Source organism: Peromyscus maniculatus, chromosome 15 (genome assembly GCF_049852395.1).
Source record: "Peromyscus maniculatus bairdii isolate BWxNUB_F1_BW_parent chromosome 15, HU_Pman_BW_mat_3.1, whole genome shotgun sequence".
In the NCBI taxonomy this organism is placed as follows: domain Eukaryota; kingdom Metazoa; phylum Chordata; class Mammalia; order Rodentia; family Cricetidae; genus Peromyscus; species Peromyscus maniculatus.
In genome coordinates this window covers 12,268,260-12,288,324 of record NC_134866.1, presented here as the reverse complement: position 1 = coordinate 12,288,324, position 20,065 = coordinate 12,268,260, and the positions used below count along the sequence as shown (strand labels likewise).

At 48.0% G+C, this 20,065-nt stretch overlaps 1 protein-coding gene across 5 annotated transcripts in view; it reads right to left on the bottom strand.

The window, feature by feature from the left end:
- Positions 1 to 20,065, bottom strand: part of Trio (trio Rho guanine nucleotide exchange factor) — a 317,034-nt gene that overhangs the window by 131,242 nt on the left and 165,727 nt on the right. For all 5 annotated transcript variants that reach the window (XM_076551700.1, XM_076551702.1, XM_076551703.1 and 2 more), the window contains exons 11-13: positions 18,694 to 18,885; positions 3,482 to 3,651; positions 2,416 to 2,590 (exon numbers count right to left, since the gene is read on the bottom strand). In XM_076551700.1, the coding sequence (XP_076407815.1) occupies positions 2,416 to 2,590; positions 3,482 to 3,651; positions 18,694 to 18,885 (537 nt within the window). The remainder of the gene's footprint in view (positions 1 to 2,415; positions 2,591 to 3,481; positions 3,652 to 18,693; positions 18,886 to 20,065) is intronic.

The following is a 20,065-nucleotide window of genomic DNA, read 5'->3' as shown; positions in this document are numbered from 1 at the left end:
GAAAGCTTGCACAACATGATTTTTAAGTCACAAAATCCAGAAACAAGGAAGAACTCCTTGAGAAAGAATATATACTGTCTGTTTCAATGGATGAGCATTTCCTGAGGGTCCTCACTTATTTATGCATGTGAACAGGAACTAAGTTGGGATGAAAATCTGAGCATGTGACAATGTGTACATAATCTAGGTAGAGAGGGTTTTCAGAACTCCTATAGTACAGACCTTCCCAATTTATTCTTTTATTAACAGAACTTGCATGCCATGCATATTTATAGTGCTAACTTGTACTTCTTCATGAAATTACTAACATTAAATTACATTAATGAATCATATATAAGTCAGGGAATAAACGAGAAAAGAGATTATATTTTTGAGGCTCTTGGGATCATGCGCAGAGCCCTGTATGTCCTTTCAATTGCCCCAGCAGCGGGCCACATCCACAGGCCGGGAAACGACTTTCAGGAGGTAGGGGAAGGACCGACGTCCACCTCACTGTCCACTCTACGGGAACTGTCTTTCACATACGTGTTTTCAGAGCCCAGGGAGGAACAGCAGGTGTGATAATGAAACAGATTAGCAGCGATGACAGACATAGTCTTTTGATAAGCAGACTCTATCTGCTTATCTTTTACTATCCTAAAGACTTCAAGGCTCAAGGACCCTAAAATGGCCAGCCATTTTCTTCCATGCACCAATTCCACACGTCACTGCCTGTTTCTGTAACACACTGCCCGGCATAGGAGCTTTGCCTAGGACACTCGCTCTGCAGTTTCTGCCCAGGAACAGCACGCGTGTGGTTCCTCATGAGGTTTTGATGATGGTTAAGTTACAACTAAGAAGCATCAATGCAAATAAAGTAGGAAGTATTTTCAACTATCTCAAGGGGTCTAGAAGAGAATCTTCAGCTAATGCTCTGGCTGCTTCCTCTATCTTGTAACTGAAAATATACAACAAGCAACTAAGTTTCAGAACAGCAAGTCACTTGACTAAAAGAAAACAGGTCTGTTCTGTTTGCTGCCAACCTGAGCCCTAGGCAGGGCAAGGCCAGTGGGTCTCCACTGGGGGGATTCTAGCATGCCTTCTCCGTGTCTCAATAAGGACCTGCAGGCCAAGCCCTGGAGAGCACCGGAGAAGCTGACAGCTACTCCGTGACCAGTGGGGGCTTGACACATTTCTTTCTTTCTTTCTTTTTTTTGGTTTTTTGAGAAAGGGTTTCTCTGTGTAGCTTTACGCCTTTCCTGGAACTCGCTTTGGAGACCAGGCTGGCCTCGAACTCACAGAGATCCGCCTGACTCTGCCTCCCGAGTGCTGGGATTAAAGGCGTGCACCACCACCGCCCAGCGACGCATTTCTTGTTATGAACTGACCAAGATAAAGCTGTTTTTTATGGGAAACAGTGCTGGAGTTTAAACGGGCAGCCAGAGCTGCTGTCCAAGGTGAGGTTGATGCGCAGGCCAGAGGGAGCTGCACACAGAGGATCTTCTTGGAGCTGAGAGAACCATAAACAGTCTCTGCAGGCCTTTCCTGCCTCCTCTGTACCAACCCCAAGCCTCTGTGGCACCTCAGCGCCCAGCCAGTCTGAGTAACCCACAAGCAGTATGAATGAGCGATAACCCGGGGGAGGCAGTGAGACTCAGGCACGATAGTGCGCTTTCAGACCCCTGCAGTCACAGGCTGGACCTGAGTGATCCAGTGAGGACCGATTCGGACCACCAGCTGTGGAAGCAGCCAGGCGCAAGGACACAGGCCTCACATAGGCTGGGAGGTGTTTGCTCCTTCTGCCAGTGTCCCCCAGACAGTTTGGTCTCATCCATTCAGACTTACTCTGCTCCACTACATCAAGCATAAAGAGCCTTCCCTAGAGAGCACAGAGCCACCCGCTTTCCGCTGAATAAAGATAAATAAGTGTGTGTTTCTTCTCTGTACATATCAAATGTAAAAATCCATTTTTAGGTGGAAATTATGGGAAACCAGAGGGCACTTTTATGGGCTACAATCAGTCCCTTTATTAAGAGAGAAAACAGAAAATAGAGAGATGTGTGAGGGGCAGACAGAGGGGGGAGAGAGGAAGAGGGAGGCCCCTATATTAAAGGCTGCTCTCTTTCTAGAAGAGGGGAGTGTGGGGTGGTCCCACACTGCTCAACCAGGGCTGACCTGCCCCTGGGGAGGCGGTGGCCATGCTTCTAGCACATTCCCTCCACTCCAGGAGCACAGTCCTTGCTGCCGCTGCCTGCACTGTCCTCCTGGTCTTCTGCCTGCCCCCAGACTACAGAGCTGACCACCCACCCTCCCCAGCAGCCACAGGAGCTTCCTTCTGTCTCCACCCGGCTCTCTGCTCTCCGAGGCTCAGGGAGTGGAGAGGGCACGGGACAAGAGCCAGAGGCAGGGCTCCAGGGCAGGGGTCCGAGCACTCACGTCGATTGCATCCCTCTCAAATATGCGCAGCTGCAGGAAGAGTTCCAGCTTGATCTTGCGTTCCTGGAAGAGCTCCTCCATCTGTGACTGAGCCTCGTCCAGCTGCTGCAGCACCGTCTCGATGTGGTTGATGGAGCTGTTGTGTGGGGTCTTGTTACTGGAGATGGCGGAGTCCCTACGGGAGCGGAGAAGGAGACGGGACTTCAGTGAGACAAACAGGAATTGAATGAGGTCTCACATTGTTAGACACCAGATCCGGCAACGCAAATCTTCAGGGGCAGAAGGCTGGCAGGAAACTGGACTTTGTCTCAGCAAAGGGAAGGCGCTGTCCCCTAGCAAAACACTACCAGCCCCCTTCCTCTGGAGCCTGGTGCACTAAGCCTGAGGCACAGCTGTGCTCCACGTAGCCCTCTCCTGAGAAGTCAGCTATTACAGAAAACCAGTGGGAGAGTTTTGAGTAGAGAGGGCAGCTGGTACCTGGGCCCTTCACTGGTAGTCCTCCTGCCTCGGTTAGCGTCTAATGCACTCAGTGAAACCCTTACTAAGGGGACATCGTGTAAGGCTGTTTAGTCAGTGACTACGTCAACTGTCCTGGGTGATGCCTAAGTTAGGGGTAAGAGGCTACCTTTAAGTGTCCCTCATGACCCAATCAAAGGAATTTCCAGAGGAAACAAAGCTGGCCCTGCCACCTCCAGTCGCCTAGCCTTTGAGCTGAGAGATGGGCAGGCTGCCACACTCTAGACAGGCAGGTCCTCTGGGGCTAAAGGACATGGTCTTAAGAGAGTCAAATGCACCCTTTTATAAAGAAATTTCATTAAGAGTAATGAGGACATAGTAGCAAAAGCTAAATTCTGACGGTTGTTAGTCAGTGTTAAGGTGAACAATTACGGAGTTTTTCAACTAAGGGGGGACGGGGACGGGATGAGAAGAAAACTGTCCCTGGCCTTCTGGAGAGCATATTGGAGCTATCTGTTCACAGACTGATAGAGGCAGGAACCCACTGGGCAGCTTGGGATCTGTGTGGGGCCAGGCAGGGGTAGGGGGTGGGGGATGGGGTGCGGCCCACCTCAGCTGCTGGATGAGGTCTTCCCCTTCCTTGATCACGTTGACTGTCACCTGCAGCGTGGTCTGCTGCTGCTGGCCGAAGCGCTTGATGAGGTCCTGGACGGCCTCCACCGACTCGGCGTACACGTCGTCCAGCAGCTCCTTCTGCAGCTCCTCCAGCCATGTCCACAGCTGCAGACCAGAGAGGGCACAGTCAGGGTGCTGGAGAGACTGGGACACTCACATGGGGAAGACGCCTGTGGCAGCCTGCTCCCAGAGAGAGGGAAGGAAGGAAGGAGGGGGGAGGGAGGAGAGGAAGGAGTGTCCCGGAGAGTCCGGCAACCAGTGGAACCTATGCACAAAAAGAGCAACATGTCGCTGCAGTGTGGAGCAAAAATAAACAGGCAGCGAAGCGGAAGAGGCTGTCACCGGGGAGAAAAAGGAAAGGGAAGAGAAGCCACTCTCCTCTTTTAGAGGCTCAGTCTGGAGTCCAGTGGAAATGCCAAGAGTCTCTCAGACAACAGGACCATCTGCCGGGCACAGTGGCATTCTTAGACACGTCTCCTGCCTCGGTTTCAGCCAAGGTATCACATTCCATTATTAAACCCGCACTCAGACGCGATGCTTTAGCTCCCTGGGAGCACCAGAGAGCACACAGAGGGTAAATTATTCTCTGCCACAACTGTGGGTTGGAGATGTGCTCCTGAGATGACCACACCCAGTTCAGGTGCCAGGGTCCAGCCTGTCACACAGTGTTCTCAACCTACTGTGGGAAGAGCTGTCTGTGTCAACAGGAGGTCTCGCTTCCTCCCAAGTGGGAATTAGAACCTGAATTCCATTGCTATATATATTTCCAACACAGAAAAGCTTAAAACATCAATTCTTTGCTACCACCTGCTCACTGGATGGAAAGTACCACATACATAAAATATGTTCTTCCTGCTATTTGCAAAGCAATAGACATTTTGAACTGGGTAGGCCAATTTAAAATAAGAAAAGTACTGGTAAAGGGCTTATTTCTCAGTCAAGCTACCCACGATGCTGAGAGTTAATTTTACTAAAGATACTAAATACGTGTTACCTTTTCTTGCATTGTTTATCCGATTTTGTGCTCATTATCAAGTTTCATACAACAAGAATTTTACTTAGAGCAGTCTCAGATGAGGGCTGCTCAGCTCATCTTGAAGATCAGGGGAAGTGGGCCCCAGGTGGAGCAACCTGCAGCCTGCCAGGCGGTTCCTGATGCCCTGCACCATCCTTGGAGGGCTCCTGTCAATAAGGACCTCACACACACTTTCCTGTTTCTGCATTCTCTACTAGGCTGTCAACACAGTGGCCGCACTTACAAATGACGGAAGGACAGCAGCAGCATGGCACTGACGATCTTCCCGTCTGCTCTAGGATTCCCTATGGAAAACATACTTCCCTGCTGCCGGTTAGTTAGTTAGTTAGTTAGTTAGTTAGTTAGTTAGTTCTAGGTAACGATGGACAGTACTCTAGTGGGGTGGCACGTTAGCACTATCGTGGAACTGACAACAGTTCCACAGTGGCACTACTGTGTACACTCGCGCTCCAGTGCACAGTAGTGCTCAGTGGTACTCACTGTGCAGTAGGAATACTGCCTTGAGGTTTGGAGGAAGGCCATCTGGGCTTCACAGCCTCTTTAGCAAAGCATAGCTCTGTGGTCCACACAAATCAGCTAAGTTCTCTAAGACGCAGCGTGGTGGGACACGGGTCCCAAGAATCTCAATGCTCACAGAGGAGTTACTAAGACAGCAGGAGGATGCAGTGCATCCTGTGCAAACGGGAGTGCTCCAGGAGTGAAGTACTCCGTAATTAACTGTAGGATGGATTCAAGTGAACTAAATAGACAGGAGTGCTCCAGGAGTTAAGTACTCCGTAATTAGCTGGAGGAATGGATTCAAGTGAACTAAATAGAAAGGATTTTCTCACAGAAACAGAGCATATGCTGCTACAAGCAATAACCAACCACTTAGCAAAATAGATCGCACTATTTTACTGAAGAGTCAAAACACTTAACCTAACAGCTGTGATGATCAAGTCAGCGGACTTCTTAAGCTAGCAACCTGCCTTCCACAAGACAGGTGGCAGTGGAGAAGGCAGGTGACTAACCACGCACAGAACTCACCTACTTGCTGCCAATGACAACCCACTTGACCATGTGGCTACTACAGCCCCCCACCCTCCCGAGACGGCTATTTATAACGATGGGTCTCTTTCCATCTGCACGGATTCTGTTGAAAATCAATGGGGAAAAAAATCACTGACTTCATGTGTCATAAAATCTTAGCAGTGTCTTCTGTTTGAGCTCATGGGCTTTGCTGAAGTTGCCCCAGCAATGTCAATGTATAAATAAATGGGCGAGTCCACCCGGCTGGCAATCCCGCTCCCTTACACTGGTCAGTACCTTTCCTGCGCACTAGGCTGTATGAGCCTGGGGCATCTAATTCTATCTAAGGTACAGATACTGTATGAGCTTGGAGCACTTGGTCTGCCCTGGAGAGGGGTCAGTAGCTCTCCTCCATTCACTGTAGTTTAAATCTAGAATCCATTTGTGGGATGAGGAAGGAGTGGGGTGCCTATGTGGGTGGGGACATCTGCCACATTACTCTTGTCCAAATGCTACCAAAGGTACCTGTTGAGTTACAAAAGACTTAAACAATCTTTTATGCATTGCTGAAAGAGTGATCAGAAACAGTCCATGGAGTTGCTCTGATGTGCAGCACACAGGTATACGTTCATGCAACCCCACGGTGACAGGAGCTGATGTTCCTGTCACAAATGATTGCTGTAGTCTATGAGGACAGCCTGCCTGAGCTCAAAACCAAGTGGGACATTACAGGGCAGAAACACTGGTGCTTTTTTTTTTTTTTAACCTGGCCTTATGACTCAGTTTTCCCTATAGAATGTGGGTTTGATGTGATTGCCTGCTCGGGGCAGTGTGACCGACTGGTGAGATCATATATACAGACGGAATAATCAGTAAATGGTAGCCACTGTTGCTGGCTGTCTCCTAAAAAAAACCTCATAATAAGAAAATTCATAAAATTTTCCATCCTTTGTAAGTATTCTTTAAACTATATATATTCTAATGTATTCTCTCATTTGTTCAAAATTAGTCCCTTAGCCTGGTAAACTTAACATGTAAATCCGTTTACCCCTAAAATAGCATTCGGTACTATAGTACAAGGAAAGGCTGTAAGAAAAATCTGTTGGAGCCGGGCGTCGGTGGCGCACGCCTTTAATCCCAGCACTCGGGAGACAGAGCCAGGCGGATCTCTATGAGTTCGAGGCCAGCCTGGGCTACCAAGTGAGCTCCAGGAAAGGCGCAAAGCTATACAGAGAAACCCTGTCTCGAAAAACCAAAAAAAAAAAAAAGAAAAAAGAAAAAAAAAAAGAAAAATCTGTTGGATTCTATAGAAATTGCTTCCTCTGAATTCTAGGGGGAAGTGCCAGGAATATTTAGGGGTCAAGTTTTGGCCTTCCACCTGGCAGAGCTATACATACATACACACACACACACACACACACACACACACACACACACACACACACACACTGGCATTTCCCCTCCACTTCCTGGACGTTCTGACTCCAGTCACTGGGAGAGTGTGCTCCCCCACCTGGCCTGCCAGTGAAGTCCACAGAGTAAGCTCCACAGAAGACTGCAGGAAGTGATTCTGGGATGGCATCGATGAGGAGGAAACAGGGAGTTAGGTAGTGGATCGAGGCTATATATAAAAAGCATGACGTCAAAAGCCTGAAGGGTCTTGGCCCCCTCAGAAGTTTTCAGGAAATATTCTCACTCAATTTGAAGAAGAAAGGTCTTGGAGAAAGGAAGGCCCTTGTGAGGCCAGCTGAGGCCGGAGTGGTGCTATCTTACTGCAACCTGAGGCAAGCAAAGTCTGTCTTTCAGATTCTGAAATGACGTCATACATGATACCTAAAGTGGCTCTGAACAAAGAGACTTAAGGAAGTTTGTGACAAGTCTTAAGTCCAGGTTTTCCAAGGATGAAAACAAAATGCACTTCTGTGCAAGCTGATAATCTATAGTAAAAACCAACGGTGAGAGGACATGTGTGGTGGTGTTCTATTTGTACTGAAATGTGATTTTCATTGTATGTTAATAAATAAAGTTGCCCAGGGGTCAGAGCTATTAGAGCCATAGCAAGAGCGTGGCAGTGGTGATGCACGCCTTTAAGACCTGGAGGGCTGTACTTCAAAGCAGAGATGAGGCAGTCATGTGTTTGGGTTTGCAACCAATGAGAAGGCAGAACAGAAAGACTACATAAAGACATACACACAGGAAGTAGGTCTCTTTTGGAGAGGTAGGAGCACCGCAGGAGCAAGGGTAAGATTTTAGCTCTGAGCTCTGACCTCTTGGCTTTCTCTTTTACATTGGTTCTGTGTTTCTTATTTAATAAGACGGTTGGTTACATCTACAGACGTGTATTCTATGTGCTATCACTGCAACCTGGGTTCTGTTTTAGAAGAACCATGGACTTGTCAGGACACAGGTATAGGACACATTGCCCCCTAGCGGCCATAAAAGGCTGGGCTTTCAGTCTAGATCTGAGAGCCTCCTGGGGATGTGCATGCAGGCCTGGGTGGAAGTTCTGAAGACTCTGCCCACAACTGAGTTACATGTATATAGAGGCATGGCCACAGACCAAGATGTAAATGGAAGCCTTGAGCTATAAAACCATGTGAAGAGAGGCTCTGGGACACAGACGTGGGAGGATCCTGTCCCATCCCTGACATCAGGAACAACTCTTACACCCCAGCCCTTTACCCACAGGCCTTGGGCAGTACACACTTCTGGGAGAAAGATGAGAAAGCTCGCCTCGAGAGTAGAGGTCCTTTCTTCATCACTTGGGGAGGGAATTTCTGTAGGCGCTGAAGGTTCTGGGGCAGGACTGGGCTCTAGGTGGCTAAGAGAGTCCTCAGACTTGGGAATTGCCACAGCAGCAATGTCTACACTCTCTGGACATCATACAGGCTGTAGTCATGGCAACATGGAGCCTGGTACCCAAGGAGATACAGGGGACCAGCTGAGGGCCTTGCCCTTGACGAGTCTCGTGTCTTCGCCTGCAGTCCTTCCTATGAACTGAGGTAACTTCACTGACCTGCAAAGCCAGTTGGAGAGAGAGATGAGCATGAGGGTGGACGTGCTCGTTTGCTGCGAGGAACCTCTACACAGAAGCTGCTGCACTGAGACCTGTCTCCCTGCTCTCCGCTGACAGGCAATCGCTTGGTACAGTGGAGCTGTGCAAACTGTAGTGTGGGGTCAGAAGTGTCACACTCATAGCGCCCCAGAGCTGCTGCTGCTGCTGCTGCTGTGAGTTCAGAGCAGAAGTAAATGGTTTCAAGGGCAACTTGCAGGTGCAAATGCCATACGGCAACCACTTCGCACAGAACATGTGATTCCAGTGCAGCAGGAACAGGCTGAAAAGGGAACTGCTCCTACCACCTACAGGAAACTCCTCTGCCAGAAATGACCAACACGCGCCTGCCTGACTGTATCCTGACTACACATGCGTGGTGTCTTGATGTAGGAATTATAGTGTATTTTTCCTCTCTGTGTATATTGTGTGTGGGTAAGCATGTCCCTGTGTGTGGGCAAAGGCAGGAGGCCTTCAGATGTCCTACCCCACCACTGTCCACTTCACTCACCTGGAGCAGGGTTCCTCCATAAGCCTGGAGCCACACGGGTGGCCAGAAAGACCCAGTGACCCTCCTACCTCTGCCCACAGCACTGGGCTACTGACTTGAGTGCTGGGGGTCTGAAGTGGGCTTCTCATGCTGGAGCAGCCCAGCTTGAGTGTAAGGGTTGAGAAGTACCTTCTGTGTTGTGTGATGGATAAAGATGCCTGAGGATGCAGACAAAATGTTATAAGGCATGTACGGGGTAGAAGAAGAACCGAGAGGACCAAGGTTGGCATCTGAGATCATGACTGCACGTGGCAGGTGCTGGTGTCAGGAGGACACCCACAGAGGCTTCCGCATGGCAGCCGCACATGTGAGAAGCCGCCGCAAAGGGCATTCCAGCCCGAGGTGTGGACACTTGGAGACAGGTGGGATGGGGCTGCACAGCAATGCTGCCCAGCCAGGGACCAGGGATGAAACCTGTTGACACAGCTAAGGAACTGTGTGATCAACTGGGACTCCAATGACCTAGACATCGTGCATGTTCTGTTATCCTAAGAAAGAGCTCAGCACCTGGAATTTTCCACCTTTCTTCCTATTCTGCAATACCCTTGGACAAATCAAGCATTCTACTCAGCAACATTTGGCATCTACAAACATTGGGGAAGACCTCTCCTCCTTCCCAGATCATTTTCAGAAGGGCTCTTGCCACCCTGAAATAGTTCTGAGTTGTGTCAAACTGTAATTCCTCCTCGCCAGAACAAACCCTCAAGCCTCGAAGCTGTGGTCCACGTCCCACGTCTACAGCCTGTCCACTAGGCCACTGTTGGTCCCTCCAGCTCTCCTGGCAGGCAGAAGCCCTGGAGGTCCTGTGACACCTGAACATGCTGGCCTTCCCGAGGTGGGCTGGGGAACTGAATGACATGCCCGTGTGACTCAAACAGTAGCCCAAGGGCAGCCAAATGTCTGTTTCCTTCACAGTCCTATTCTTTCCTTAACTAACGCTAAATGAGTTACCCTGGGCACGGCACTGTGAACAGTCAGAAACACAGGTCACTTCTTTATTAAACACACAGTACTGCGGCGTCCCTTGTGACACTCCTCTGTTCTCACTGGAAACAGACCTAGACAGTAAAACCATGAATGCAGCTATTTCTGTTGTGACACCAAGTTTGTCCCTAAAGAAAACTAAACACAGTAAGTTAAAGCATGCCTGAGTTCATCTGAGCAATCGAGATGTCACATAAGGACATAAAAGTTCAAAACAGATTAAATCGTAGTTCAAAGATCTGACTGGAAAATCTCTCCTACAGAAGTCGACACCAAGTGATTAGCCAGGCTGTTGCCTGGCCTCAGACCATCTGAGATGAGTGGTCATCCACTTCTCTCAGCACACCTGTCACAGAGTCTGATCCAGCAAGGCCAGCTTGGGACTTCCTTCTTCCTGACATCTTCCACTTAGATAGTGTGGAGGATAAAGATAGTCTTGACTTTGTACCAAAACCTTCGGTTGATTTTTGTAGCCTGCAAGTCCTTCTTCTGGTCCTTTATTCCTTCTTTAATCATCTCTAGCTTTCCTGCCTAGGACTAACCTCATCCTGAGAAAATGCACAAAATTTATCCTCTTAAAAATATTACCAGCCGGGGCTGGAGAAATGGCTCAGAGGTTAAGAGCACAGACAGCTCTTCCAGAGGTCCTGAGTTCAATTCCCAGCAACCACATGGTGGCTGACAACCATCTGTAATAAGGTCTGGTGCCCTCTTCTGGTCATACATGCTGTATACATAATAAATAAATAAATCTTTAAAAAAAAAAAAAAAGAAAGAAAGATGTCTCTGAAAAAAAAAATATTACCAGCCTTATCAAGGCACAGTGACCCACAGCTGTGTCTTAGCATTCAGGAAACTGAGGCAGAAGGATGAGGCAAGTAGACTGCTCAGGGATACTTGGTGAATACCAGGCCTGCCAGGGCTGTACAGCAAGACTTTATTTAGCACCACGAACAAGTCAGATGTCTTGCAGCCCCTAGTGTCTACCCACAGTTCACCGCAGAACCAATGTGGTGAGCTGGTAACCTCATTCGGCCACTACTGGGAAGTCCAACATGTCTGGGAACTGAGTCTTCAAGTCACATAGAAGACCTGTCTTTTCATAAAACCCTCCCTCATTTTTGTCTTCTGCATGTTCCAGCCACAGGGAAGGAAAAGCCCAGCTCGAAGCAGATGCCAAAAGCATCACACAGTGAGATTTCTGCTGCCAGCATCAGGGACCCCAGCCAGAAAGCCTGACCCTTCCCCAATCTGCTTCTAAGTGTTGTGTTTCAAAACAAGAAGAGAAAACGAGTGAATAATAGCAACACGAGACAACAAGCCTAACTTGTGTGGTGCTGCCACTGTCCCGGGAAAACCCAGCTAATGCCCTGCTGCTGATCGCTCCTTCTACCTCTCTGTTGATCTGAAGAGCAGTCAGCAAAGCGACAGCGTACATGTCAGAAACACACACAGAACATAACGTTCCTCTCTCAGTGAGCCAAAGACCTGCACAATGCTTTGATAATATTTAGCTCATAGAACTAATAAGAGACCAACAGCATTGGGATCCCCTTTAGGATGAGGTTTAGTAAGATTACATATTCACATTCCCTCTCAGCTGCACACTGGGAGACCTGCTCTTCCTGATCATGCCGCGAAGTCCCTCACCTTCCATATTAACCAAGCGGTAATGTAAACAATTGAGGAAAGAGTTAGAGGCAACTCTCCATTTAAAGGTGAGCCTTCAATAGGACTCTGTTTCCCACAATAATTTCTCATTTCTATTAGCCTACAATTTGCTGGGGTTTTTTTTTAATATTTCTTTGTTTATTTTGTGCACGTGTGCCACTGTGAGCATGAGGCCACTGTCTCCTTGTACCACCTGAGTGCCAGGGCTAAGACTGGTCGTCAGCCTCGGCAGCCAGCACCTTACACACTGTGCTAACCCTCTGGCCCCCACACTCCTCCTTAATTTGGAAATGCTGGTGCAAATTTTCAAAATTACAAATTTCGTAATTTTAAGTCATAGTTTTAAATCACTCTTCAGGGGAAAAAGTGTTTAGGTGCTGGAGAGATACCTCAGAGGTTAAAAGCATATACCATTCTTCCAAGGTACCTAAATCCAGTTCCCAGCACACATGTGGGTGACTCAGAACTGTAACTGCAGCTCCAGGGGATACAGCACCTTCTGTTCCCCATGGGCCACTATACTCAAGCGTACATTCTTGTGTGTGCACATTCTATCTTGGGGGCTTGAGAGCGCTCTCTCTCTCTCTCTCTCTCTCTCTCTCTCTCTCTCTCTCTCTCTCTCACACACACACACACACACACACACACACACACACACACACACACACACACTTAAAAAAAATAAACCTTTCAAAGAAAGCTGCTCGACATGAATTGCTCTGAACAGTTCTTTCCTCCTAGACGGCACCACACTGTCCTCTTTACTCTCGCCAACACAAATGTTTTGTTCATGCTGATTAAGTGAGAGAAAAATAAATAAATACATTTGTTTTACTGGGATCAGAAATGTTTCGTGATGTATGCAAATGATTCATAAAATATGAATGGGACCATGAAGGACTGTCTCCAGCAAAATGGGATCTGATGCTGGGGACGGTGGAGTCACTAGTTTCCTAGAGGGCTCCGCTCCCCCATGATCTGCAGAACAGGTCAGGGAGAGGGGACTGTTAAGGAGGGGCAGGGCAGAAACATAGTAAGCAGTTACTGTTCATCAGAGGTTAGTGAGGCTCAGAGCAGTTTAAACCTACTTAGATAAATCTCTGCATCTTACTTTAAAATTTTTATCACTTTGTACCTATTGAGTAAGTTAAGTTGGGGGCCAGGGAGAGACAGAGAACATTGGCAGCAACTATAAGGAAATGCTGTTTGGAGCTTATGTGTGAGTTCACTGTCTCCACACTGGAGCCGTGGCTCGGGCAGCAGAATAGCCTCTCCCAGGTCACCCAGGCCATGTCACTTTACCATCGTTGTGAATTATTTTAATACAGATGACATTTTCACTGAAAATGTACAACCTTTTTAATACCTATAGAAGACAACGTTCTTTTTTTCATGAGGATGCCAAACCAGATATGAAAACCACAGGCTTGACAACTGATGCTTCAACTGAATGCTGACCCCCAAAGGCATCTGTTTTCCTTGAGTTACATGATTTAATTGCTCAGCTGTTCTGTGTCAAGTAAGTAAATAAATCGGGTGCTCCAGAGCACAGATACATAAAACAGAAATCGCTGACTGCTGAGCACATCAAGTCAAATTTCTCTCCTGAAACATCATTCAGATGAGCTTCACCACCAAGGAAATTAGGAGGGGGTTCGGAAGCTGGAGGCTGGACATTTGTTTCCTGGAAGTATAGTGGGGCAGGTTTGTTCTAGAAAACAGTTCTGGATTCTTTCCACCTGTACTGCACTGAGCAAAGGACCCTCACCTACCCCAGAGAAATGAAAACTTACATTATTGCAAAACCTTGCACGACTGTTCACAGCTTCCCCTTTTAAACAGCCCCAAACTGCAAACTACTCAAATGTTCTTTATGAATAAGTGGTAAATAAAGTGTAATATATTTGCACTGTGAAATGCTCCTCAGCAATACATGGGAAAATGGTGTTGATACACGTAAGGAAGTGAACGGTCTCTAGCATTAATTGAGCTGAAAAGACAACCACAAACATATTCATGACTCCACTTATCTGTCATTTCTGAAAGCCTCCCAATAATAGAGATGTGAGATATTGGTTCTTGCTGAGGCTGGAGACAGCTCTAAGGAGGAAGCTGAGCCAGAAAGCCGCGGGCAGTCGGGCCTCCAGCTTCTGCAGGAACAGGAAGCAGCATGCACAAGAACGGCTTCTGATGACAGGATGAGTCTGTGTCACTGCAGTTCGGGTGTTATGGCCGTTACACAAACCTACATATGACGAAGCTGCAACAAACCCATGCACGTGGCTGTGTGCACTGGTGTGGTCCCCTGGCTGCTGAGTAGACCTGGTCAGGGCTGAGGGTGGCAGCTCGGAGTGCGGCTGAGGCACACCACGGAGCCTGGACACCCCCCCCCCCCCCCCCCCCCCCCCCCGCCGCTTCCCTGGGAGAGCCGAGGCCTGGCTCCAGCAGCACAGAAAAGGAAGCTGTCCTGTGTGTTTGCTGCCAGGAATGAAAATGAAGTCAGACTGGCACTCGGAGACAAAGTCTCCAGGTGGGTGGTGGGCCTTTACTTCTGACTTCTGAATGACACGAGACGTTCTCTTTCCCCAGGCAGTGCTCAAAACAAAAAAGTGTCCAGTTCAGCACCAAGTCTGCAGAAGCCCAGCCAGGTTTCTTTACTTAACCCACCCAGGACGGCAGCAGCAGCCTGGTTCAGTGGGAGTGATCCTTCCTGGCGACCAGGGATTCTGAGAACAGAAGTCAGTGCTGGGTCACTGAATCAACCCCAGAAACAAACTGGCAGCAAGCTTGCTGTTACCACCTAGTTGCCCAGTGACCCATGAATGTCAGAGGTAGTTAGTAATTAAGTCACGAAATAATTCTGAGAATGAAGTTGATGAGTAGAAATGAGGGAAAGTAGTAATGGTTTTTATTGGATATGAAAATAAAAACATCATTCAAGGCACTAGTGCTAAGATCAGATGGTAGACTAAAATTATCATTTCACAGACTTATATTAAGTGTCTAAGTCTCGGAAGAGGCTGCGTCCGTGAGAACCCAAAGGAGCCAGAGCTCAAACTATCAAGAGACCAAAGTCTGAAGTGTGAGGGCAGCTGTGGCTCCCACTGAGGTGTCCCTTCCTCACATATCACAGCGGGTTCAGGTCACAACCACAGAGTACAAAGAATAAGTTATAGAAAAGGAGGTCCGAATCATAGTCAGCACCGATGTGGATAAATGTCACAAACGGTGCCGAAAGGCAACAAGACTCACAGGAAAGCACTGCATGCAGTAGGCTCAGAGTCCTCCCAAACAAAGTCCACACTCACATTAGGCCAATAAACATCCCATGAACTACTTGAAAACATTCAGGAAAAGACAACGTGGGTTGAGAGAAAGATTAGCAAGGATGTGCGAGTCCTGCAGCGCCCCATGATAACTTTTGGAGGAAGTGTCCTGGAATGCTTCTAAATCTGGCTTTAAGGGGAAACTGAGGCAGCTAAATCTAGCATGAAGATATAACATAGTTGCCTTCTGTGAAAATAAGTCCTTCTTCTCTATTCCAGGAACAAGAATCAAACGGTACCCTTCTCCAGGGGAGGACTGTCTAAGACCACAGACCACTTCAATGCTCTTGCTCCATTCAGTTCATGCACAGACACGGTAAGCTATAGAGAAGGGACATTCCAACACTAACAGATGGCACAGAATCCTAAGGTACAGTGACCATAATCTGGAGGTCTTGGGCCAAATCTTATGTTGATATCCAGAGAGCTAGCCACCAACCCTCTTCCAGGTGGGACTCCCACAAACACCTCAACTAGCTGGCCAGGAGTAGTCACCTTGACCTGGGACCTTCCAGACTGACCTGCTATTAGCCAGAAACTAACCACACAGTGAAGAGTGACACCCACACTGTAGAGAATCGAGAAATAATCACTGTGCACGCATGCAAAGGACACCCTCTGGGTCTGGAGAGCCTTATCAGAAAACTTACAAAGTTCAATGAATTTGCCTATGACAGACAGACAGACAAGGTTCTCTGTTGTAACCTTTCTCAAGGTCAATGTCTGAGAACGCCTTGCACCACGCATCTGTTAGCAGCCTGACATTTATCTGATGATGTCATGTGCAAACACCTATCAACGCAATCGATGTGTTTCCCTCCTCTTGCTTTGTCTAAACTGTTACTTCCACTTTACATGAATTAAAGTTCATCTAAACTTCAGTGAGATTGTCAGAAGCTGTTGGAAAAGGACAACTGAAAGCAACCTTTCTCCTTGTACAGATCTAGTGTCCCTTCCTGGAGGAGCAACCTTTCTCCTTGTACAGATCTAGTGTCCCCTCCCGGGGAGGATCACATGCAGTACCGAAGGAGGACACTGAGCACTCGGGCTACCCAGGAGGAGATAAATCCTCTGAGCAGGAGTCTGGGGCTGACAGGAAGCCCAAGCACTCGGAGGAGAAGACCCTGGCTGGTGCCAGCCCATAGGATACTGTCCCCAGCTACACTGTAAGCACATCGCACATGTGTGTCCGCTATGTGTTCCTCACTAGCCACCAGTTATCCCCTCACCCTGGGTCACCTTAGGGATGTGAATCTGAGAGGAAGCGGTTGAGATGAATATGCATACCAGGGTGGTCTCACCTATGAAAAGGAAAGAATGGACCACCGAACCTTCCCCAGGAGAAAACACGTCACCCAGAAGACAGACTGGGGCCATCTTAGCCTGCAGACACATGGACACTAGAGGTCATAGAGTGCAGACCTATAAAAATTGTTTTCATTTCAAAATAATTTGCAAGCCTGGTGACAACAGAGACACTCCGGTGTCAGCTGCCGAACACTTTTACAATATTGCTTTTCCTTCAAGATGATACTGTTATTAAACAAACAAACAAACAAATCAACAAACCTTATCCTCTGCAAAATGCTTTCCTCTCAGCTGTCCTGATATGTCTGCTTGGTGAAAACCACGACACAGTAGACAAGGTATCTGTACCACAGGCTCACAGGCTGACTTACACAAAGACTTCTGTTCCTAGGATTGCTAAGCCACTGGAGAATAGGTCCAGGCATGCAGTCCAGGCAGGTACCACACACCATGTACTGTACAAAGGAGGTGCCTACTCTCTCAATGTGCTGTCAATTCCCTCTGTGGCTATCACCCTTCCCACCTCTCCCGCAGCATCTAAGACATTCAGAGCATCAGTGCCCTGTGTGGTCCTAGGGAACCGGCTGGGTGCAGGCCATCCAGCATGTTTACTGCTCCTGGCTGGCTGTGTCATTCCTTATCAGCTCTATTCCTTTCTCAGCTTGGATGTTAAATGTGTAGTAATAAAGGAGAGACTAACACAAATCATATAACAGAAGAACACAGAATCCTACATGGTCAGTGCCGCCACAGGTGTGTAGAGAACTCTAGAAAAATGTCAACAATAGCAGCTAACTGTGGACAGGGCAGGAAAGGCAGTAGGACCAGCCTGGGAGGACAGTGCCATACATCTGGGGACACTGCATGGTGGAGCTGGAACCTTGGAGAAGGAGGAGTACACAGAGCAGAGTCAGCAGGAGAGAGAAGACAGCCCCATTGTGAGGACCTACACGTGATGGATGGGACACATGATCCAGAGCAATCTCACTCAGGCTACAAGGGGGCCGGAGTGTGGAGCAGGCTGAGCTGGGGGAGCGGGAGGTGGCTCCTGCTCAGAACCAGATGATCAAGGAACTCATTGCAGTGACCACGCAGGCAAACTAGAAACTGCCAGAAGAATAGCCATTGAACACATTCCTGGGAAAAACAGACTGTAAATATTTCCAAGTCTGTCTTAGGTGTGGTATAATCAGGAGTGGAGGGAGATGTCTATCTCAGAACCAAGAAGTATCATAGTATGTCACAGCATTTTGTAAAGGTCCTTCGCGGAACATTTTTCCCTAGTCACCTAAAAGAAAACTTGAGTTTATTATAAAAACCCTTGAAACAAAAAACCCCAACGTATAATATTGTCATATAATCTAAGCACTCATGAGACTGAGGCACAGGAGGATCGCTGCACACTCACAGCCAGCCTGCATTACACAGTGAATTCAGGGCCAGCATAGCTAACATAGCAAAATATTTCCAATAACAGACAAAAGGTAACATACTAGCTTCCCTAATGTAATTTTATATCTACTAAGTACTTTGTATATATGCATATGGTCTGTATCTATTTGTGCTGTACGTGTACAATGGGTATGATATATATAGTATGCTTGCTATCTACCTATTTTTTACATTCCAAATAACATTATCTCTTGAGGTAAGTATGTTGCCAAAGGCACACACAAGGACTTTAAACTGATATCAGTGCCATGTTGACTATGGCAATATTTAAACTCAATAAAGGTAAATAGAACTTTTAAGAGTGTGTGAGAGTAGTCTGTTCAGATCAGAAGGCTATCACAACTTTCACCCCACGACCAGGCAATACACAGAGACCGGACACCCGGCAGCGCTGCCTACAGCAAGCAGGACCTCATAATGGTCTGTGCCTGGAGCACCGTTCCTCTCTACAGGAATCTCATTCTGTTTCTTGTTTTCCCTGCTCATCTCCTGACCCACAAGTCTCCCCTTACCTCCACCCCCACCCCACCCCCCGGCGGCTGACTACAGATAACCCCAACAAAGGCAGGTGCGCATTCCTGTGAAAAGGCCAGCTGCAGAAGTCCACTGCTTCCTGTCTGCCCCAATGCATTTGGGACTAACACCTACCTGCCATCTTGCATCCAATGTCTCTCATTACGACAAAATTAAGATTCCTTCCCACAAATTCAAAGACCCCGTCAGCCAGATTATATTTTGTCATCATAAGACGATGCGTTACCTCTTTTACATGGGTGTGGAACGACACAGACATGTCCAGCAGGATCTTCCGCTGTTCAACTCGCCGAACAAAGTCTTGTATCCGGTCTTCAAGCTGATGGGCAGCCTGATAAATCTCTTCAGGGTCACATTCCCCAGTCTGAGCCAGCTGTTCCGCTGCTTCTAACAACTTATCCGCATTTGTGTAGGTGTTCTGCACAGGAGAATGCCCAGAGGAACAGAAGGTGAGCACTCAGCACACGAGCCGGCGTGGGCGCCATGACACACAGCAACAAAGAACCGATTAGCAGCGTTTCTGATCATTTACTTAAGTTAGACAGAAAACAAAAAAAATATGATAAGGAGCAATGGTTCCATGAGGCCCACACGTCCCTATCAGTAGCCTTTCTAATGCCAAGCAGATATTCAGCACTGGCCAGAACAGCTCGTGACTCAGAACGGGCTTTTCGATTTTTGCTAAGGTGGAGTCAGGAAATGCCCCACGACCACAAATGCCCGTTTCACTTTTTCCCTCTCGTTTTTATGGCAGAGTAACTGTGCTTTCTCTCCCCTGCCTCACAGCAGACAGTTTCAGAAGGACAAGAGAGTTCTAGTGGCTATAAATGTCAGCGTAGACGTGCTGACGTGAAGTGTAAATACCTATGTAATGTGCTCTGAAGACTGTTCTACTTCAAGTCTTGATCAACTCGTGGCTGTGGCTGCATTTCTCACATGAGCAGATAAGCTACAGCCGGCACTGTTCCTGGAAACTGCTCAAGAGGGGCATTACCAATGAGAGGAGGCGCTGAGACTAACTGGGGGCCCTCAGCGCAGTCAGAGCAGCCTGCCCTCCCGGGAGGACCAGAAGTCCAGCCTGTGGCTCTGCTGAGATATCGGTTAGCTCATTCATCCTATCCTCAACTCAAGAGCTGAGCGAGGTAGGTGTCTCCACACAGGGCGGAAGGTGACTCAAAGTATGGGAAGGGTGTTCCTGGAGCGAGAAGCAGGCTCAGTCAGGTGAGGAGGGCTTGAAATAGCATGGGAAGCTGGGCTGCAACTAAACAGAGAGGATATCTCTATCAATCTTTTCTGTTGCCAACAACACAACCTGACAGACACAAGGTTTATTGCAGCCCATGGTTCTGAAGGCCAGGATTGAAGGGCTACATCTGATGGCCTTCTTGGTGGTAGTCCTGAGGTGCTGTAGAGCATTATAAGAGACAAGCACACTTGTGTCTCTCTCTTGGTCCCTCTTTTCTTTAAAAAGCCACTAGGATTCAGTCATGGGGGACCTGCCCTGATAAGTGCAACCAACCCTAAGACTCACCTCTGGACACCAGCCCAGCTCGTCTCCTCTCCCCCTGCATCACTCTGGGGATTATTTCAAGACATAA